The sequence below is a fragment of the Miniopterus natalensis genome, chromosome 16, assembly GCF_054644295.1.
Source record: "Miniopterus natalensis isolate mMinNat1 chromosome 16, mMinNat1.hap1, whole genome shotgun sequence".
In the NCBI taxonomy this organism is placed as follows: Eukaryota; Metazoa; Chordata; class Mammalia; order Chiroptera; family Miniopteridae; genus Miniopterus; species Miniopterus natalensis.
In genome coordinates, this window is record NC_142096.1 from 39,320,881 (window position 1) to 39,342,195 (window position 21,315).

At 52.8% G+C, this 21,315-nt stretch overlaps 1 protein-coding gene across 1 annotated transcript in view; it reads right to left on the reverse strand.

Moving 5' to 3' along the window:
* Positions 1-816: 816 nt before the first annotated feature.
* Positions 817-21,315, reverse strand: part of ZFAT (zinc finger and AT-hook domain containing) — a 109,547-nt gene continuing 89,048 nt past the window's right edge. The window contains exons 14-15 of the mRNA XM_087825512.1: positions 19,660-19,790; positions 817-1,530 (exon numbers count right to left, since the gene is read on the reverse strand). Of these exons, the coding sequence (XP_087681638.1) occupies positions 1,291-1,530; positions 19,660-19,790 (371 nt within the window). The 3' untranslated portion in view covers positions 817-1,290. The remainder of the gene's footprint in view (positions 1,531-19,659; positions 19,791-21,315) is intronic.

Below are 21,315 nucleotides of genomic sequence, written 5' to 3' on the forward strand. Positions count from 1 at the left end.
GTCAGATGAAGGGTGGTAACAGTGAAGGCCAAGTGCAGTGATACCAACTACCACTGCATCTGTCTGTCCGTCTGCTAATATACCTGCATCGAATTTCAAGAAAGGGTCCTTAGAGGAAACAAATCTCGACCTCAGTAAGCCAGATGGTGGGTGATGTCAAGCGACCCAGGGCTGGGCAGGGTGCAGCAGGACTCGCCTGCATGTGGCCAGTGCTGTGCACAGTGCAGGGGCTCACGACGGTGTGGGACTTACCCTGAGCACCTGGACTGGAACGTCAGTCAAACCGTGTCGTGAAGGCCCGGTTGTGAGTACAAAGTACCCTGAGCACCTGGACTGGAACGTCAGTCAAACCGTGTCGTGAAGGCCCGGTTGTGAGAACAGAGGGTGCTGCCATGTCTGGGCTGGCAGCAAATCAAATGCTGGCACAGATAATAGGTGCAATCATCAACCTCCAACACTGGGCCCCAGAGCAAACCTACATGCTTTAGAGGGAGAAAGAACATCGCGGTTGCATGCTAAGGGCCCTGGGTCCAGAATGGGAGGCCTGGAGGGGGAGGGGGAAGCCCTAACCCGAGATCTTGATTCAGGAGGGGAAATGTAAACCAGCCTAAATTCTCAGGCAGAGACCAATTTTATTCTATCCACCTTGCCTCCTTAGAATAGGAGGTGAAGAGTAAAAAGTGCATTTTTTTAAAAAAGCAAGAGTGCCAAGACCGTAAGCTGAGACCCCACCTGATGGCGGTGGGAGAGTCATCAACTGCGGTTACTTCACTCGGTAAAAAGCGCCCTCGACACTGGAGGGTGGGGCTTGGTCCATAAGCCTGGACCCCTCCTCTTTCCCCTGTAGGTCACTTTCTCTGATGGCTGTCTCTGTCTCACCAGGCTGCACAGCAGTCCCAAATGAAGACTCAGCACCTCTGTGGGGTCAGGAGTTGGGGATGTGATTTGGGAAGATGCTGGTGGGCATTGGGGGGTCTCTGAAACTTGAAGGGCCAATGCAGTGTGAGCCATGTCTGAGAATTGATGCAGAGATTTCCAAAAGCAGATCATACAGGGTAAGGGGGGGGTGTTCGTGCTAGGGGTGGGGGTCCTATATTGCTGGTGATGCAAATTGCCTTGCCCACCCAAAGGAGGACATGGAGAGCCCCTGTGGCGGCCGGTGGATTGGCAGGGAGCACAGAGAAGAGCAGCATGGAGAGCACCGGTCTGCAGCCTCCCTGCCTGGGTCCCCCGGGTGCCCTGCAGAGCCTGGCAGCCCGCCCCCTGGCTCTGTCCCACAGGGTGTGTCCTCTAGAGCTCCTGAGCCGGCTGCCCTTCGGCCTGCTCCTCCATGGGCTGCATGGCCTCCTGCACGTAGACGATGAATTCCGAGGGCTCCCCACCCTGGGTGTAGACAGTCACCGTCTCGATGCCCTCCACATCGTCAGAAGACACCACCAGGTGATGCTGCTCGGCCAGCTCCACGGACGCCTGCTGGAGGGTCTCCTGAATCATTACTGTGTGGTTGGAGCTGGGCTCCTCATCGGTGACCTGTGGGAGGGCAAGAGAAAGGTCACACAGGTCCTGCCTCTGGGTCTAGCTGAGACAACGGAATCACCACTACTGCTTATGGAGCATCTAGAACATTCCAGAGCTCGTCCCTACAGCATGTCATCCTCTCCAGAGTGCTCTGCGCTCTCACTCCCGGTGTACAATGCAGAGTGAAGCACAATGCTGCAAAGCCACATGGCCGGGGGCCCAGCTGTGGCTGCTGGTGACACCCAAGTTCAAACCCAGGTCCAAGCTCTTCTCTTAGCGCCAAGCAGCCTCCCAGAAGTGCGGAGGTTGCTGAGGGTATGCAACTGAAAGGAGGCATAGCAGTTATTTACTGCATTTGTGTTGGCAGAAGGGGGTGTGGGGGGCTTGGGAATTCAGAGCCAGTCCACTTGGCTCTGAGAAAGGGACTAGGTTTATCCCACATTATCTGTATCCACACACCCTGGGAGCTCAACTCCGTCTGAAGATCCATCTCACCCTAGGAAGGGTAGATGCCCTGCAGGGCGAACTGTCCCAGGTGCCTCCGTCCACACTAATTCCTTTACCCTGTGGGGATGCAGCCTGCGGACGGAAGCTCACTGCGAGGGCTGGGCAGGAGAGTGCACCTGTCAGGGGAGGGGGCCTGCTGAATTCTCTGCAGTTCCAAGTAGGACTCGGAGGAAAGTAAAAGGGCCTGGGATTGTTTCACTGGGGAATGAGCATCCTCAGATGAATGGAGGATGTCAGAGAGACACACTTCCCAGGTGGGTCCGATGGCAACGTGGAGAGAATGCCTGCTACGACCTGCTTGAGGCAGGTTTCAAACAGCAGATGTGAGGCCTGGGCCAGACACTGCCACCTAAGCCCCTCAGGTCCCCACTTCGGAGGACTGCTGGGAGAGCGAAAGGAGATTCTGTGTGCACAGTGGGTGCTAAAAACATCACTGCCCTCTCATGCCTTCATCCATTCATTCAACAATGCTGCTTACTAACTGAAGAGGACTGCGAATGTCAACCACTCATTCATTCAACCCGACCTTCATCATCTCGTCAGGTCCCACTGGACTAGGCGGAATGCGGGCAGGAACCATGCTGTCTGGGCACAGCCCTATTCCCAGAGCCAAGCTGGATGCCTGGCACACAGGAGGCACTCGTATTTGCTGAATAATGATCCACTAGTTGCCCGATTTCACGGCCGGTGCACAGTGGGGCACCAGTCTGGTGGGGAAGACACAGCTGCAGAAAGAACCATGGGCTGCAGGGCTGGCTGCTCCCACCAGGGGGCGGCAGTGCAGGGTGAGTGGGGGTCAGAGAGGGCAGAGGTGAGAAGGTGGCAGTGACTCCCAGGAGACGCAGGGCGAGGTGCGCTTGCTCACGCAGCTTCCATGAGCTCCTATACATGCCGCTCTGACTCCCGTCCCAGCTGGCTGGGGGCTGCTTCCTCCCTGCCCATTCCTGAGTAGCACACTATGACTCCATGCGATATCTGGAGGCCCCAACTGGCTTGGAGGGGTCTCACTCCAGCCCCAGGACTGTGCCATTGCCTGTGAGCAGGCCAGGCTGTGACAGCGGGGAGGAGTCCTGTTTTATTCAGAGAGGAAAATGGAAAAGGCACCTGTGGGGTGGGCTCCGCACGAAGGTATGGATTGGAAGGGACTTTTGACTTGGCCGACAGAATTCACCAGAAGCTAGAGAGCTATTCTGAGGGAAAATTATTAATACATTTAGCCTGATTTGTTTTTCTGGAGTGAATTGAGACCTTTTTTTTTTCTTCTTTTACTGCTTGTTTCAATTTCATTTAAATGGGAAAATGTACTGTGAAGTAAGACTTTAGAAGTAAATATTGATTTATTTCACTCTGAGAGTGAGTACCTGGCAGAAGGCTGGGGACAGGGGAGGGAACACATGACAACATGCTTTTCTCCTCTCAGTAATTTCCACACAGAGGAAAAAGATGGGGGAGCGGGGATTTATGCTGAGGCCCCATGACCTCACAGGTGCAAAACAAACCTGCAGTTCAGGCGAGCAATGAGACAGGCTGAGAGAAGACACTGGGCAAAGCAGCCATGTGCCCATAGCCCCCTGGGCTGCCGGCCACTCCTTGATGGCCAAGCCACTGGGCTGAGTTCTGTGTTCACCCTTCTAGAAGACTCTGTGCCATCTGACACTGTGAACTGCCCTCCTAGCTGCTTCCACACCCTCTACTGGGCTCTATTCCCAGCCCTCCCCCACTGCTTGTCTGCTGGCCCGGCCCACGAAACCGAGAGCACTCCTGGTCTCCATCCTGACTCCTTTCCTGGAACCCTCATCTGCATCGGCTTCAGGTCCTGGCTAAGCCCAGATGCCAGACCCTGCTCCTGAGCTAAACACCACAGGTCCACGCATGGGAGCTTCTCAGGATGCCTGCCAAACGTGTCCAAGTCAGAGTAGCGTGAGTGGTGGGTAAGAGGAGGCAGGTGAGGCCTGAGAGGACGTTTACAGTCAGATCTTGAGCCTTGATCCCAGCTGAGAGACAGGCGCAATTTTACAGAGGGAGACACTGAGGGCTTTCGAAGGAGGGCCCCACGTCATTCAACCTGCAGCCTTTGTGGATGGAAACTTGCCCACCATGAGGCTTACTTCTCTCCCTGTCCCTCCAAATACTGACTTTTTTGTTGTTGTTAATCTTCACCTGAGGATATTTTTCCCACTGATTTTTAGAGAGAGTGGGGAGGGAGGGAGGGAAGGAGAGAAGTAGAGAGGGAAACACTGATGTGAGAGACACACATTGATTGGGCCCTGACTCAGGCCTAGGATCAGACCTACAACCCAGATACGTGCCCTTGACCAGGAGTCAAACCCAGGATCCTTCGGTGCGCGGGGTGATGCTCTAACCACTGAGTACACCAGCCAGAGCTAAATACTGACGTTTGTCCAGATTCCTTTCCAAGTATTAAGTCTACTTAAAGTCTATTTAAAGATAATCCTTCTCTAGCTCTCTTTCCAGTTTTCAGCTCCAGCATTTTGTCTGCTGGAATCTCCACCAAATGCATCCACTGCTAGTTATGAGAACACAAACATGGTCCTGTGGGACCAAGAGAGCGATGGAGACAGAGGTAGCAGTGCATTGCACAGAAGTCCTGCAGAGCATCCTTCCCAGGCCCCACAGCTGCAGTGGGGCTACATGCTGTTGCTCATTTCACCAAGCACATGGACCCGACAACATCCAGGGTCCCTAAGGCCCCTGCTGCCCACCCATGGGCCGCGTTTCCATGCCCATGGGCTTTCCCAAGTGGCTGTGCCAGCCCCGAACGTGCCACTGGTACAGACGCCTCACTCTGTGTACAGCCCACAGGGGAACGCTGTAGGAGGGGGGTTAATGGGGTGTAGGCTGCTTTACAGAGGGGTCCCTGAGGCTTCTGCAGGGTGCACCCTTCCCCCGCCTCCATGCACCCCAGTGTTACACGAATTATACTGTTTCTGTTTTATGTTTTTGCAAACCATGGACTTCCTTCCCTGTCCCCACAGAACCCCGCATCCACCGGGCCCCTTGCAGTTTACCGAGCTCTCCCAACATCATCCCAAGCGTTTCCTCACAACATCTTGTGGCGTGAGCATTTCTGTCCCCATTCACAAGTGGGAACATGGAAGACTCTATAGGTCCAGGGACTCACTGAAGGTCAGACAGCTTGGTCTGTGTGACCCCAAGTCAGACACCTCCCTCAGAGGGTGCAGTGTGACAACAGCTAAGAAACTACGTGCCACAGGTGAGCAGGTTGAAATCTTACTCTGACCTGTCCCAACCAGTTTACGGCTGGCTGTCTAGCTCTCAACCGTTCTCTCTGCTCAAGACGATCACTCCAGGAGCCTCATCTATTAGCAGAGGCTGAGGATTGCTCTCCGTGGTAGAGATGATATGGCTTCGCAGTGTGATTATCCCAAGATGGGCACTCCATTCTCCCCGAATGCTGATCTCACACATCTCGCAGATAAATTATGAGCAGCACAGATAGCTTAATAGAAAGCCTTAACCCACAGGACTGTACAAATTATCCACAAAGCCGGCCCGAGTCCTGCACTTCTGCCAGCCTCCAGTGTTCTTCTGGGCCTGGACCGGCTCACTGTCCGACCAGAGGCCAGGTGCTCTGCTGGGCTCGGCTCACGTCGGGGGAGTGGAAGAGCAGCTTCCTGCTGAGTGCCCAGCCCCCAGCTCTCTGATGGTGGCTGCAAGGGCTCTCTCCCCACCCCTCTCTCTCGAGCACGTGCCTCGCTTGTCTTGCTTTTTTCTTCCTCTCCTGCCTACCCTGCTTGCCGCCCCTCTCCCAGTTCCCCTCTCCACATCCTCTGTAAACACCATTCCAAGCAGGTTGGCTTTCTCCCTCCCAACATTCCAGAAACTCCCTAGAAGTGCCCAGCTGGGGAAGCCCTCCTTAAGGACAGGGCTCCCTGCGCTCCCACCCTGTGCAGCTCCCACTCAGCCCTTTCCCAGAGCTCTGCTGCAGTCCATCCACGCATCTCTGCACACACCTCCCCCCTACATGCATAGCTCCAGACTCTTCTCTGTATCATCACTTCCAGGTTCTACCGGTGGATAGTTCTGGAGGTGCCACCAGTCTCCGGGTGCCTGCCCAGACTGCAGTGCTGGGCAGGGACAGAGAGGCCCGTCCTTGCTCTCAAGAAGGGGGAGACAGGTGCAGTGTCTCAACCCCCAAAACGCACTTATCTGTGTCATAGACTGCACCAGCCATGATCTCTCCCCAAGACACCCAGCAGCGCAGAGACATCCAAGGATGTCAGAGTAGGACAAAGGAAGACTAACGGAAGAAAGAGCTGCAGGTCACAACTGGATCCCACAGAGTCGCCAGTGAGAAGAGAGCGAAGGTTTACTAGCTGGAAATTTTAAAGTAACTTTTTTTTTTTTAATTCTCACCTGAGGATATTTCTTCCATTGCTTTTTAGAGAGAGTGGAAGGGAGAGAAGAGAGAGAGAAACATTGATGTGAGAGAGACACACCGATTGGCTGCCTCCCGCACCCACCCCAACCAGGGCTGGGGTTCGAGCCTGCAACCGAGGTTACATGCCCTTGGCTGGAATAGAGCCCAGGACGCTTCAGTTCCACGGGCCGACGCTCTATCCACTGAGCAAAACCGGCCAGGGCTTAAGGTAACATTTTAAAAGCCCCTGGTAGGCTATAATAAACAACACACGTTTGCATCACGCCTTCACCTGGAGCTTTCAAAACACTGCAAATTACCTCCTGGAGCCCGAGTCCCCACATGCTTGTGCCAGGGGGCTCAGGTCCCAAGGGGCCCTGTCCTCACAACCTCACAAGCTCAACCACCTAAGCAGACACTTGCGACTTCGGTCGTGCCGGGCACTGGAATTCCCACGCCATGGTCAGGCTCAGCAGGAACTAGCATGTTGTTTTAACTTGCTCCTGGCATGTAAATAAATGATGAATAATAACGAAGATAAAAGAAACCTCTATTGGCCCTAAAATGAAAACAGAATGGCACCTACTGGGATGGCATCGGGTTAATATCTATTCAGTTCATCGCCCTTTGGGATGAAAATCACCACCAAAGCTCCCGTACTGAGTTGTTGCCCACATCCCCAGCACCCTCCCTCAAGCCTGTCGCCCTCATTGGCTGGGAGGTGCTGACCATCTTTACTTTGGGCATTCTAGTGTGAGGAACTTCAGGACAGGGGTCATCCTTCACGTTTTGGGAGGAAAAAACCGCACTGTCAGCTCTGCTACTGTAGAGAGATGGTTTCACCTTAGGCACCTTCACATCTCAAATCCATTTTTAAATAAATTGAATCAGTTTCTATTTATTAAACCGTGCCTTGGGGAACAGCCCTCTCTCAGGCATCACTAACATCCTCGAAAGGGAAGGCACCTGGGGCTGCAGGCAGGAAATACACAGAGAAGCACTACTTGCTCCTGCGTGAGCCACCAGTGGGCCCTCTGTGGTTGGAAGCAGACAGCATTCAGGATGCCACCAGGAGAGCACAGCCCTTGTCATCCAGTCACAGAAGGAAATGAGCACCCATGACGGCAGGGCTTAATGAGAACAGGCCCAGGAGACACGGAGAACGTAGGACAGGAGCTCCCAGGAGATGGATGTGTGCAGCGTGTATGTGTGTGTGCATGTGAGTGTGTTGGGGAGTGGGGAGTGTGGGTGCACGTATGTCTATACTTGTGTATGCATGTCCATGTGCCTATGTACATGCCTATGTACAGATATACAAGCTCAGGAGGTGTGCACATGTGCATGTGTATGGACATAGGTGTGTGTGTGCATGGGCATGGGTATGGGCATGGGTATGGGTATGGGCATGGGGGCGTGTGTGTGTGGGCACGGGCATGGGGGGTGCGTGGGCATGGGCACAGAGGGGGTGTGCGTGGGCATGGGCACGGGGGGGTGCGTGGGCATGGGCACGGGCATGGGGGGTGCGTGGGCATGGGCACGGGGGGTGCGTGGGAATGGGCACAGAGGGGGTGTGCGTGGGCATGGGCACGGGGGTGTGCGTGGGAATGGGCACGGGGGTGTGCGTGGGAATGGGCACGCGGGGTGCATGGGAATGGGCACAGGCACGGGGGGCGTGTGCGTGTGGGCACAGGGGTCCACGCGGGTACGGTAAGCTTGTCCGTATTGCGCTCTCTTTCTCCTTCCTCACACTTCCTGTCTGTATTTTAGACAAGTGAGGAAAATACTTGTGTTTACTTGGTGAAAGGAGGCAGAATACAACTGCTCGTACCAATCCTGTGAGCCCACCACACTCAGTGCAAACCCCGCACTGTGTCCGTGGTCAGTAGACCCCTCCTGCCGTGTCCCCACTCAGGATTCTTCACCAATTCCCCTGCTCAGGGTGCCAGTCCTACTGTCACTGTGGCTGTCCCCCACTTCCTCAGACCCCTGCTCCAGAGTCAGCCCCCAACAGGACCTCTCAGACCCCCCAGCAGGAACAGCAGCTCAGGGGCACGCTGACCCTCCCCTGCTCCGTTCCCTCCGCTGTACTGTCACCACCTGAAATTACACCACTTGTGCTGGGAGCTCATGAAGGCGGGACCTGGACCAGGACCTCCACCTCTTTACTTCCTGCGCCTGTGCATGGCCTGGCACGAGGGGCCTGTGCTATTTTGAACCCTAACCTCCCTGGGAGGGGGATCAGTGTTACGGTGTTAGTCACGTGGGTTGTTTTTTTTCTTCTTGTTACTTTTTCTGTGTCTTCTAAATTTTTAAAACAATATAGTCCCTTAATATTTGGAGAACATGAAACAAAAAGAAAGGAAGCAAAAAGGAAATGAAGAAGGAAACTGCAGGGTTGCGGAGGTGCAACGGGAGGGGAGGAGGAGCCGCTCGCTCACTTCCTAACAGCTAGATGCCTTCGGAGGTCTTCCAAACACCACAAGAACGAAGGGTGTTTTGGCCGAGAAAACGTTTTCCCTCAAAAGCAGTCACCAGCAGTGTGCTGGGCACAGAGCAGGCGCCCTAAACAGTGCTGGGGAAAACGGAACTCTCCAGAAGCAGCCCATCTGGGGAGGGTTGACAGTGCAGGAGAGGGGGGACATGAGCCAAACCCAGGGTTTCCCTTCCGACACAGCACCAGCAGGCAGAGGGAAAGTTACATTACAGAGTGACCGCCTCCAGCTCCGCCGGGACACTGCAGACACGGATCAAGATCATTTCCTAACAAAGACCCCAGGTCTGATTTCTGAAGGCACCTCCAGCAGAAATGCTGCTTGTCGGGCCCTCACACAGAAAACAGCCCCAGCCCAGCACTGCCGTGGCCATCGGCCTGATGAAGATGCGAGCAGGCAGGTGGGCAAAGGGTTACGGAGACAAGAGTGACCGAGACAGCAGAAGAGGGACAGAAAACAAGCTTTTCAACTGGGGACTGGTCTGAAGGGTTGGTTCTCACTCTGGCTGCTAGACAGGAAAGGTGTGTCCTCAGAGGGGGTTAGGGACGTGCAGTAACAGAACATCAGCGCTTGCTCTGCTAGTGTCACGGGCACCTCTCTATGGCGAGTCGCTGATGGAATAAGCCACCTCTGACCAGACATGCACTCACATTTCTCACATGCAGAGTTCCCAATACTTCAGATTACCTCCCCGCTCTCCGCTGTTCCACTGGGAATTCTGAACGTGCCAGGCACTCCAGTGGGCACTGGAAACAGAACCGTAAGCCCCACACGCTCCCTGTCCCTGCCTGCAGTCTTAGCGGGGAAGGGCCTGGACACTTCTCCTGGACACCCAGGGCAGGGGAGAGGGGGCCCTGATTAGGGAAGGCCTCCTGAAGGAGACGACCCTGGTCTTGAATAGTAGGGTTTCCAGGGGTCAGAAGAGTAGGAACATCTTCTAAGGTCCCCCCCACTGCAGAAACCCTCAGATTCCATGTTAAGATGGTAAGAATTAGTGGGCTGCAGATAAAACTCAAATACAACCAAACGATGAGAATGAAAAACACCACAGTCGATTCTTTGGGGTGAACTAGCCCCTGTGTGTGCCTAGGCTCCAGGGAAGGAGCTCTCTCCCAGCAGGTAGGGTTTCGTTCACTTAAATGATAACCAGCCAGAGCTTCCTCCACATTCTCCAAGTGGCAGATCCGTTTCACAAGGTCGATTAGCAAGCGCACGACTTTCACAACTCGGTCAGGTGAGGGGCTGTGCACCCCGGAAATGAAGGGAAACAGTAAACAGTATCCAAATTTATAGAGGAAAGAAAAGGTATAAATAATAGGGTTTATAGAGAAAGTGTCATAACTCCTGTAGAAATATACGTGTATAAACGGGACAAAGGGGGGAGCATCTTGGGGAAGTATCAGGGGAGAGTCACAGGCAGGGAGGAAGTGTTCCGAGGTCAGGGGAGATTTCACAGCCTTTAAAAGGAAGGGGCGTGTGGGAAGCGAGGCAGGCCGTGATCCATCTACCTGGGAAGGCGCCAGACGCCTCCCCTCCACCTTATTTCTTTCTTGGCTGTAAGTAGACAGCAGGTCCTTTTTCTTTTCTGAAAGTACTGATCCCACAGACAGTCCAAAGCCTGAGCTGTAAAGGTTTCTGGCTGAACCCAGCAAAGCCCGTCCCATGCGTGTGGCCTGTGGCCTGGCTCTCTGAGACTCTGCAGGGTCCTGCTGCCAGCAGAGGCAACCCTGCTCTGTGCCCCAGGGCAGGGAGGAGCCTGCCCCCGGGTTCTCACCTGCAGGGAACAGGAAGAGCCACACTCCTGGCTGGAAGAGAGGGGCCTGCAAACAGGAGGAGAGGCACCTCCTCCAGCCTCACCCTGGAGGATGACCCGCTTCCACGACTCAGCAGCAGACACGATTAGGGACAGACGCCTGGCAGCAGGGAGAGGGTGCGAGCCTCGCATCCCCGTGCCTCCCAGGAGTCCAGGCCCACGTGGTGTGGTCTCCATGATCACCTGACTGAGGGAAGCGCCTTCTCCAGGTAACTATGGTAAAATGATGTGGGCAGTGTGAGAGCTGAGATGATGGGGCACCAGTGCCTGGTGCGGGGCGAGTGTACTGGGGGGCCAGCCCCTCCAGGGGCAGGTGTCTGATGCCCGCCCCTTCTGCCCCATGACCTGACTGGGTGCCTAGCATATCCCCTTCAGACCATGTCCACAGGGCACCTGGCTTACAGGAGGCGCTCAGTACATACCCGAATTGTCCTGTTCTAATGTGAACCCCAGAAGATGACTGAAACAACTCAAACAGAATCGGAGCACGTGCACAGGACAGTAGGAGGCAGAGGGGAGCCCCTCACTGCCCAGGAACACCTGGTACCCAGGCAAGTTCACTGGGCACAGTGCTTTCCTTTCTTGACCTTTGTGGAGTCACAGATATGAGACTGACCTATTTAGTGCCAGGCACTGCATGGCGGCTCCGCGTCATCGGGCGCCTCGCACAGGGGGCCCGCTCCTCCTCAGCAGCCTCCCCTCTGCCCAGCAGCCCCTCCGCAGACGGGCAGCCCCCGGGCCAGGCGGGGCTCTCTCACATTCTTTTCCCTGGAATCCCCCTCTGCTCACCCTCAGGAGACAGGTCGCCACCCTCCTGATTCACTCACCCAGCAGCCGCCTGGCAGGCTCCGGCCTTCCTCACTGCTGAGCACTTTGTCACTGCCAGGCAGGTGCTCGATGGAGACGTGGGGACAGGACTGACCACTGTCCTCCTTGACTTTGCTACCCCAGGAATACCTCTCCGTGCTGGGGAAGCACTTGGCTTCCTCCCCCCACACAGACTCTTCACCCGGATTCAACAATCTGTCTCCTCTAACAGTTTCTCTCCCTGTCCTTCACACAGGTGACCCGCAGCCTCCACAGATGAAGGGGACAAGGTTCCTGCCCAGACCTCCCCATAGCCACAGCCCTTCCCAAGGAAGAAAGAAAAGCTGAACTCCCAGGATGAAGTGTTTCCATGTTCTGCTTAAACGTTTGTCAAAACAAAAAGTAAGCCATTTCCACCACTCATCCAACTTAGCCAGGTAAGCTCGTTAGTAGCAAAGTAGGTCTAAACTCAGCAAAGGGAACTGTCCATCCCACTCTCGTAAGTGCTCCTCCATCCTTGCTGAGCACTGTCACAGCTCTGACCGTCCCCTCCCGCGCTGGTACTTCCTCCCTGTGGCCTGCTGTCATGTCTGTGCGCCCCTTCTCGCTCAGAGCCCTTCACCCCACTCCCCTTTACTCTGAGCAGGTGGCCTCGGGATGTCACCTGGCATCACTTCCAAACCAGCCTAAAGGGACTGAGCAGAATACCTCAACAACCAGAGGCTGTCGGGGTTAAACTGCTCCCAGCCACAAACATGGTGCAACTTCTCCACAACACACCTACGTGCTTGCCTGTCTGGAACCAGCAAACAACTTGCCCCAATCCTGAAAGAGACTGAGACCTCAGCCGGCAAGGTGATCCTGCAGAGAAGGGAAGGTCAATGACAATGCAGCTGCCCGGGCCACAGACACGCCCCGGGAAATGGGCACCCAGGCAAGCAGTCAACAGTATTAAAATGCAAACAGAGTGGGATTCTGCAAAGTACACCGACCGTGCAGCAGCTGCTTGAGGCGTAGCAGGGAAACCGAGGCTCAGGAAGAAGAAGAGGGAGAAGCAAAGGCGAACAGACTGGCATCTTCAGTTGGCTAAAGATGCTTTGTATGGAAAAGAGGACTGGAATGGAAGAGCGGACAGCCTTTACCCTCTATTTTTTCAAACAATTTCCCACAGGGCCACAGATACACCACGAACCTTATTTTTACTTTTAAAATTTCACAGAGATGGAATTTGCAGTCACCACTGTGGAACAAGAGGGCTCGGAGAGCATAAAAGCTACGAGAGAGGATGCAATTTTGATTATCAGTGTCATAAATCATACCAGAAACAGAAGCCTCTGAGCGGAGTGGCATCTAAGACGGAAAAAAGACTCAGAGGGCTGAGGGAGACCGAAGGAAGGCTCACAAAGGACCACGTCGGCGTAAGTGACAAAGGAGAAGAGCCCAGGGCCGAGATCTGGGTGAATTTTCTGTCCCTGGGTCTCTATGCTGAAGGTCACCATTCGGTGATAGCAGAACAAATGTTCTATAAAGCGTGTGAGGCGTGAAAATGTCTCAAGAGGCTACCTGTGTGTCTCACTAGGAGCCTGATGTAATTACTGTTGGCAGAGCTCTGGGGATCAAATAAATGGCCCCACACGTCCTTCAGGCAGGAGCCAAACCTAACTAACCAACAGTGCAGCTGGAAGCCGGCGGGCACAGCAATAGGGCTCTGATGAGGGGAAAGAGAAAAAGTCACTGAGACACCAATGTTTATAGAAAGATCAAAAGGACCGGGTGTGAGATGAGAGGGGGCTGTGTGGACTGTGGACATCTGCCTAGTAACAGGTGGGTCAGCGAGGGGTGAGGAAGCAGGGGGCCTATGCTCTCGGTCCCCGAATACGCAACGGCCTGATCGCCTGCGAAAGACGCGTGATCCCCTGCGCGGCCTCCCAAAGGCATTTGAATCCATCACGACGGTAATCACAGCACCCTGCCAGCAGCGCAGACAGATGTGATATTCCCAACACACAGCCAGGAATAAGAGAAGACACAGGCAGTTACAGAGGGTAGAAACTATAGTTCTATCAATTCTCCTAAAATACAGACCATCTTGTAGGAATGATGCCTTAGATGAACCAAAGCAATAGCAAAACAACGGGAATAAAGACACGGCAGAAGGCGCTAGGCTCTCATGATGGCGTAAAGGAGCACAGATCTGCTATGGTAACAACGTCTCACACACGCCCAGGCAGGTGGTCGGACGACAGAGGAGGCTCAGAAGGGGCCGGGGAACAGAGGGGGGCAGGGCTGACTCCTACTGCTTCTACCACGTGGACAGTGTTTAGTCGGGGAGGGGTCTATTTACAGTCTGAGTCCCAAAGTGCCTCGGTGGGAACATGAAAATCCCAGTAACTCACCAGCTATTGAGGTTAAAGGGCTAACAACATAGGAGAAGCCCCACTGCACAGGCTGTGTGGGTGGGATAAGGGGGATCTCAGCTCAGTCCCGCTTTGCAACAATCAGGTGGCCAGTCTTTGTGCTGTGACCGTAAGAGAATTACAAGGGTCTCCTAGACAGCTGTGAACCTCCTGCAGGCCTCTTGTTGAGCAATTCAATGATCAAATTAATAAAATGGAGTAACTGGTTTTAAAAAAACAAGGAAAATGGATTTTGAACCTCACACAAATCCCCTTCCAGATCCCTCACCCCACTGTTTGGCCACGAGTCTCATGAAAGGGACAATATCCACGCCCGAGGGGCGGAGGCCGGTTCTGGGCTCCACTCCAGGTGGTCACAGAAGGCAGAGGGTGAGGCACCTCCAAGAAACCCCTTCTGCAGAGCAGCTTCTCCTCACCAGATGCCCTGGTACAGATGAACAGGGCAAAAGAGCTTCAGGGACCAGACTGCTCAGGGCCTCAAATTTAAAAGAGGACAGGCTGGATCTGCGCTCCCTGGCAAGCAAGCAACCAGCCTTTGAGGTCAGCCATAGAAACAGGCTGCACTTCCTTGCAAAACTAATGAACAGCCTGTAACACACAGTAATTCCCGTGCTGGCTGGTACCCAACATGTCTTCCCAAGAGGACTGCTACCGAAATTGCGGCTCATACGAAGCGCTGGGCCCCTGAAGGAGGCTCCTCTCCTCTCCTCCTGACATGCCCTCAACTTCACCCTCCGGTGCCAACTACCACAGGGACCTGCCTGGAGATGACAAAGGCCTGGGAAGGAGCTGGGACACATGGGTTGTTTTTGGCAAAGCTGGAATTCCGACTGTTTTAAATCAGCAGCTGAGCACAGGAAGAGCACCTGGGATTGTGAACAAAATCACGGCAGCATAGTTCTGCACCTTGCCAGGCTGAGGGTCCAGTGGGGAAGTGGGCAAGCGGGCAATGGCTCCTTCCCCGTTCTCCCTGCCATGAGGCACTGGAAGGAAAACAATGAACAGAACAGTGGCAATGCTAGAGGACACTTCAAGAACCAGGGACAGGGACGGAAGTCCAGGCCTGTCAACAGGAGGCACTGCTAAACTGAAACAGTCACTCGGCGGGTGGTGCAATGAGGGCTCCCACCTCTGCCTCGAAGTTCAGCCCTCCCCAATTCCCAGCAACCCTCCAGGACTCTACTCGGCGACCAAGGCGTCCACAAAGTCCTCCCTGCCCACTTGCCTCCCCCTATCCCAGGGCTGCCCGGATTCTGGGTGGGCAACCCCTGGGTGCCCAGTGAACTTACAGCACTGGCCAGGCTCCCTGAAGCAGTCATTACTCTTGGTCGGAACTGCCTGTTTGAGGTCTGCATTTTTCAAACCTCTTGACCGGTTCTGCATGTTCTTTCTTTGCCATTTCACCTCTAACATACTATATTATCCACTTATTTATGACATGTATGCACATTAGCTCTCTCTCAACAGAAGGTAAGATCCTCAACGCACCATCCATGTTTTGTTCATTGCAACACCCCAAGTGCCGAGGCAGTAGCTGGAGCGTACAACCAGGGCAGGGGTGTTTGCTGAGTGAAGGAATAAATCATTTCCCTTGATAGACTACTTGCCTCCTGAGATCAGGACCTGTCTGGACCCTGTAACCCAGGGTGGTTATGCCCTCAACCCTCAAAGATGTGGGTGTCCTAATCCCCAGAACCTGAGACTATTACCCTGCATGACAAAGGGACTTTGCCAATGAGAATAAACTGAGGATCCTGAAATGAGGAGCTTATCCCGGATTATCCAGGTGGGCTCAACGCAGGCACAGGGTTCCTTCTAAGAGGGAGGGTCAGACTCAGGGAAGGTCCATGGAGGGGGGTAGATTCAGAGATCAGAGGGGATGTGAGAGGAGTGGGGCCTGCCACTGTCGCTGGCCTGGAAGGAGGAGGGGAACCAGGCGTCAAGGACGCAGGAGGCCCCTAGAAGCTGGGGGAGGCGAGAAAGGAATCCTTCCCAGAAGGAACCAGCTGTCAATGTCTTGGTTTTAGCCCAGTGAAATCCATTCAGGCTTCTGACCTCCACACTATAAGGTAACAAATGGGTGTGGCTTTCAGCCACTAAGAGTTTGGTGAGGAGCTGCACCTGCCATGGGAAAGTGACACGCCCGGGGTAACAGTGGTTAGCAGCGATGTCCACAAAACGCATGCTATAAATTACTACATAAAACATGGCTTTTCATCCTGAAATAAGTTTTAATCCATAAAAACAGCAAAGGCATGAGCCAATGGTTACGGTGGCTGGTGTTATTTTCATTTAGTCTTTCTCTTCCCTTAAGTAACAAATTTTGACTCAAGGATGCTTATGATGATATTTCCTATGCTGGCAGGTCTTCCATTTAACCTACTGAGGCAGTTTTGTTAATCAAATTATAAATTTCCTCCTCATTAAGCCCTAAAGCAAGATTGAACAAAAAAAGGAGGAAGAAATTTTTAAACGAAGACCGCTGAGTCTCAGCAAACGCATGGTTACTCCATTTAAAGTTCCCGTGGGCTTCCTGCAGCCGGCTGCTGCGGTGCAGGCTACAGAACCTGCAGCAACTCCGCGTCCTGAGCACTTCCAAACGCTCCATCCCCCCCACGAAGCTGCCTTTAATGCTAACCCGTGAGAAGAGAGAAGCCACAGGCAATCGCTGAGGACACGCTTCTGTGTCCAGTGAAAATTGAAATGGGCTGGATTATGGGCCAAATCTTTTCGGTCTCACAAACAATCAAAAAGAAAACAGCTTTACTCAGCTCTTTGCTTCCCAACCCCCCTCAGCCTACACCAACGAGGCCTGACATCATTTTCACCTCAGACACCAAAAACTCCAAAAGACCAGAGATGAATCACTTTCCAGTATTACTGATAAACTGTGATATATGAGATTCTTTTCAATTTATGTTAATACATCAGGAAAGAATAAAATTATAAACAGCATATGACTTTTTTTATATGGGAAAGGAAATTTGGTTTTGGCCCTGTGGAAGATATATATATCAGGAAACTTTAAAAAGATCTCAAAATATGCTACCCAACAGAATTTTAATTTCTTTCTGCAGTGTACAGCATGTCCTCTGACAGGTGTTCCTGCCCTGCTCTCTTCCCGACAGGACATAGCTGAAAAATCAAACAGCAAACCCACAGTGCTCTCAGCTCTCCTCTGTACACATTTATGGAGTGGCTGCTACGTGTGTGATGCTGAGCTGGAGAGACAGGGTCCCCAACACCCAGGGGCTTCTGCCTGCGTGGTGAAGGGTGAGCATTACAACTTCCCAGCAGGTGCACCAGGTTCACATAAGGGGCTTCTGCACACTCATTAACCAGATAAAATTTCTTTACTGCAAAATCCTAAACCAGAGATTCATTAAAAGAAAAAAAACTGCAACTAATTTATTGCCCTATTAAAAAATTCTGTATTTAAATATAAATACTAGGACAACTGAAGTCAGAGGACGTTCTTTCCGGACAGCCAGAAGCTGGATCCCTGTGTGGTAGGTGTGGCTGTCGGTTCAGCTGCCTACCCCTGCTCCCTTCCATCTGACCCACAGCCTTGGTGAGCTGGGTGCCAGGCCAGGCAGACAGATAACGACCGGGACACATGGTCTCGGGGAACATTTCCAAATGCAGTTTCTCAAGTCTGTGTTAAACTGGACACTCTCTTAGCCCTGCATTTGCAACAAGCCACGGATTGTCTGCCATTCTGCTGTTTTCCGCCACTGCGAACCCAGCGTACCTGTTAACGTTGGTTGCGCTGGATGCTTATCTGCCTTCACCCTGCCCGCGCTGTCAGTCTAGTGCCTTACAGCCCAGCTAAGCTGTGTCCTAAACCCACACCTCACGCATCACTGCAGTGCCTCTAGCACAACAAGTCACATCTCTGAGCAGCAGCAACCAATCAGTCCCTGAAAAGAAGACAAAATTCACAGTTGGCAGCACCTTCCAGCAGTTCTTAAAGGAACCTGGCAAGTCTGAAACGTCCAGCACTCTCTGACACCCTCCCAGGTAGACCCTTCCTGAAGTGCCAGGTGAGCTCAGGCAGCCACATGTCACCATCGAAAGGAGGAGTCTCAAGAGGTTTATTGGACAACTGAAGGCTGCAATCTAGTAACACAAAAAAAAAAAAGCTACAAGAGTGTTTAGCCTACAAGAACACGAATCTGCTCCAACCAGCACAAAACAGCAGGCCCTGGCAGATGGAAACACTGAGTTCCAGGGCCAGCTGGAGAGAAGCCATTTAACGGCAGAGGGTTTCAGAACCCGTGGTCCAGACGCTCTTCTGAAGTCTTCTCCATGGAGCTGGAAACCAAGTTGAACCAGAACGTACAATTCCCCAGAGAACTACCAGCCTGACTTTCACACTAGGGGGACAGTTCTGGGGATAGCATTGCTACAACCAACCGCCTCTGGTTCATCGAAGGCAGGTCGCCAGGGGCACGCCCCTCAGGGCTCCCTGATGAGAGGCACTTTAAGAAATATCTTCGTGAGCTGCCCAAAAAACTTACCCCTTCACCAAGTTAATTATTTCATGTTTCCTTCTTGTTTTCTGTAATAAAATTCAGTACTAAATTCATAGATAAGCGTGGATAGCTCTAATAACACACACCTCCTCCGGGTTTCTGCTCAAACGTCAGAGATCTGCCCCAACAACCTTTATAAAACAGTCCAGCCCACGCTCCCCAGTCCACGCTCCCTGCCCTTTTCTTGTTTCTCCATGGCACCTGTTTACCATGTGACATCCTTTCAGTTTTATCTGTGTGCTGTCTTTTCCCACTAGAGAGTAACCACCCCAATGGCAGGCACTGGTTCTCCTGGACCCCCAGAGGCCGTGCCTGACAACATTCGGCACCTATTAAATGCTCCCAACAGAGTGACTAAAAGAATGGATGACTACATAAAACTCTACGAACTGCATGTCAACCTTCTCCATGAACTCGAACTTTGATTCTGAGTTAGATACCCTTTGTCTATAGTGGTTCTGATATGTTTACTGTGTTTTTGGTTTTTTAAGTAGTTTTATAAACCAGACTCAATCTTTTGTACAATGAGGCACGAGATAGTAAGGAGATGAGTATAGACAGAAAAAAGGATTATCGAATTATCGAACAGTCTGCACTGTCACAGACGGTAAGGTCTCTTAGGATAAAAGAGGAAATGAGCCAACCAGTATAACAATTAAGTCGAGTAATCTTTATTCAGAAATTGATCACTTCTTCCCTTTGGCTCAGTCACGCTGTGTTGATTTGGTTGGGGTGATGTTTGATATTTAAAAGGCCAGCCCCCCCGGCACCCCTCCTGGCTCTCTGGCTGCCCCCACAGTCCCCACTCGTCCACTCCCTGGCCTCAGGCCCCAGGGGTACTTATCATGAAAGGTTGTGCAAATGTGTCAACATCGTGCTCACTGTCACTCTCGGATTCTTTAAAAGGAAATGAATGAAAAGTTTCCAAGAATTTCAGAAATATATTAGACCTTTCCCCTAAAACACACCTCCATATATGGAGCTATTGAAAATACAATTCCATGACAATCAGAGGCAGGAAAAGAAATGCATGAGATTAGACCAGTTTTATGCTGAACTCTACTTAGGGAGTCAGTTAAAGCTTTGAAAACCTAAGAGGGCAGGAGAGAAAAAGGGGGAGTGTCAGTGAGAAGAGACAGTATTCAAGAGGTGAGGGGAGGGTCCTTACCTGTTTCACAACAGTCACTGTCCCTGGAGCCATCGCAACCACGGAGGCCACGGCTGTGGCATCGTGGGTCTCGGTGCCCAGCTCAATGATCTGCTGGAGGATGTTTACAGCTGTGGGGTCCAGTCGGTCACCTTATGGGGAAGAAACAAACAGGACCCCATTAAGGCCATTGATTTGAAGGTCTCCGAACGCAAAACCAGCCCACGAGAGGCCACTCCAGGGCAATGCCCTCTGCAGGAGGTGAATGGGTTCTTGGTAACGGCTCACTATGACAACAGAAAGAGTCTATATGGCCCTTTATGGCTTATGAAGCACTTTCTGCAAGAACATCCCCAGACCCCAAACAACCCTGTGAGGCGATGACACTGTGACAATATTGTCCCCATTTCACAGAGTAGGTCTTTCCACACAAAAAGTCAGAGCTCCAGCCCAGATGTTCTGAACCCAAACATGGTGGCTCAAGACTGCCTCTCAGATGGGAGCCCTGAGCAGCACCAGCCACAGCATCAAAGGCAGAGGTGGGTCCCCGTGAGCACACAGGGCAGGTGGTCAGCGAGAGTGTGTCACAGGTTCTGAGCAAAACATCCCAGGATGTGTCAACTGTCAAACCGGGGGGCTTTACAGTTCCAGACCAATGTAAGCCTGGGTTCTATCTGAATCATCTCAGAAGACTGGAATCCATATCATCAGGTGGCTACGGAGGATACCTGCCTGCTCTCACCATCTGCCTGGCCACCTATGACTCCTGAGCACGGCACCCTGACCCTGGCTACTCATTCACTGAAAGGGAAGTGATTGCCTGGTCTCCACTTCAGCAGAGTATTATGACGTCTCCGCCTATGGCTGCATCCTCCTGGGTGAGCTTTACACTCCTGTGAGTCAGTCAGTAAGAGACAGGGGAGTCGTGTTCTATGTAAGGGAAAGATGTGGCCTGTGACCGACACAATGATGATGTTAGTGACCCAAACACATTCACTGCGCACCACCCCAGGGGCCCCCTACATATACACACTCACAATCAATCCCCCCCACTAGGAGGTGTTTCAATTGTACCTTGCAGCCAACGACTCTGACCATCCAAAGACCAAATAAGACATTTACCTTAAAAACTCACTGAGATAAGGTTGAATCCAAAGAATAAATAACACGTTTACCTTAAGAACTTACTGAGATAAGGCATGACCCCTCATCCATTTACTCCCTCAGTGACCACTTCTCAAGCCTGTCCTACAGCCAAGAACGTGGCTCCCAGGGGATACAGACAACAATCTAACTCACCTCCCCCTCCTTCCAGGGCCCACAGGCCCCCGAGACAGATCTGTAAGCAAATCTTTACAGCACCTGAGTAGTTCCATATTGGGAAGGCAATTCGGGGACACTGTCACAGATTCGAGTGGGTTCCTGGCAGGTGACATATCTGAATGCTGACGATGAAGGTGAGTCTGCCAGGAACAATGCTCGGGTGCCGGGGGGGTGGGGCAGACCACATCCCAGAGAGCACTGGAGCGCGTGGGGGAGGAGGCAGTGCATGCTGAGCTGCAGGCCTGGCAGGGAAAGCACCGTCCACAGGTGGGCAGAGGGCAGGCAGCCAGGCCAGCACGGCTGCCGAGTCTAAGCTACATGCCGAGAGCTAGGAAGAGACCGGGTACCAGAGAG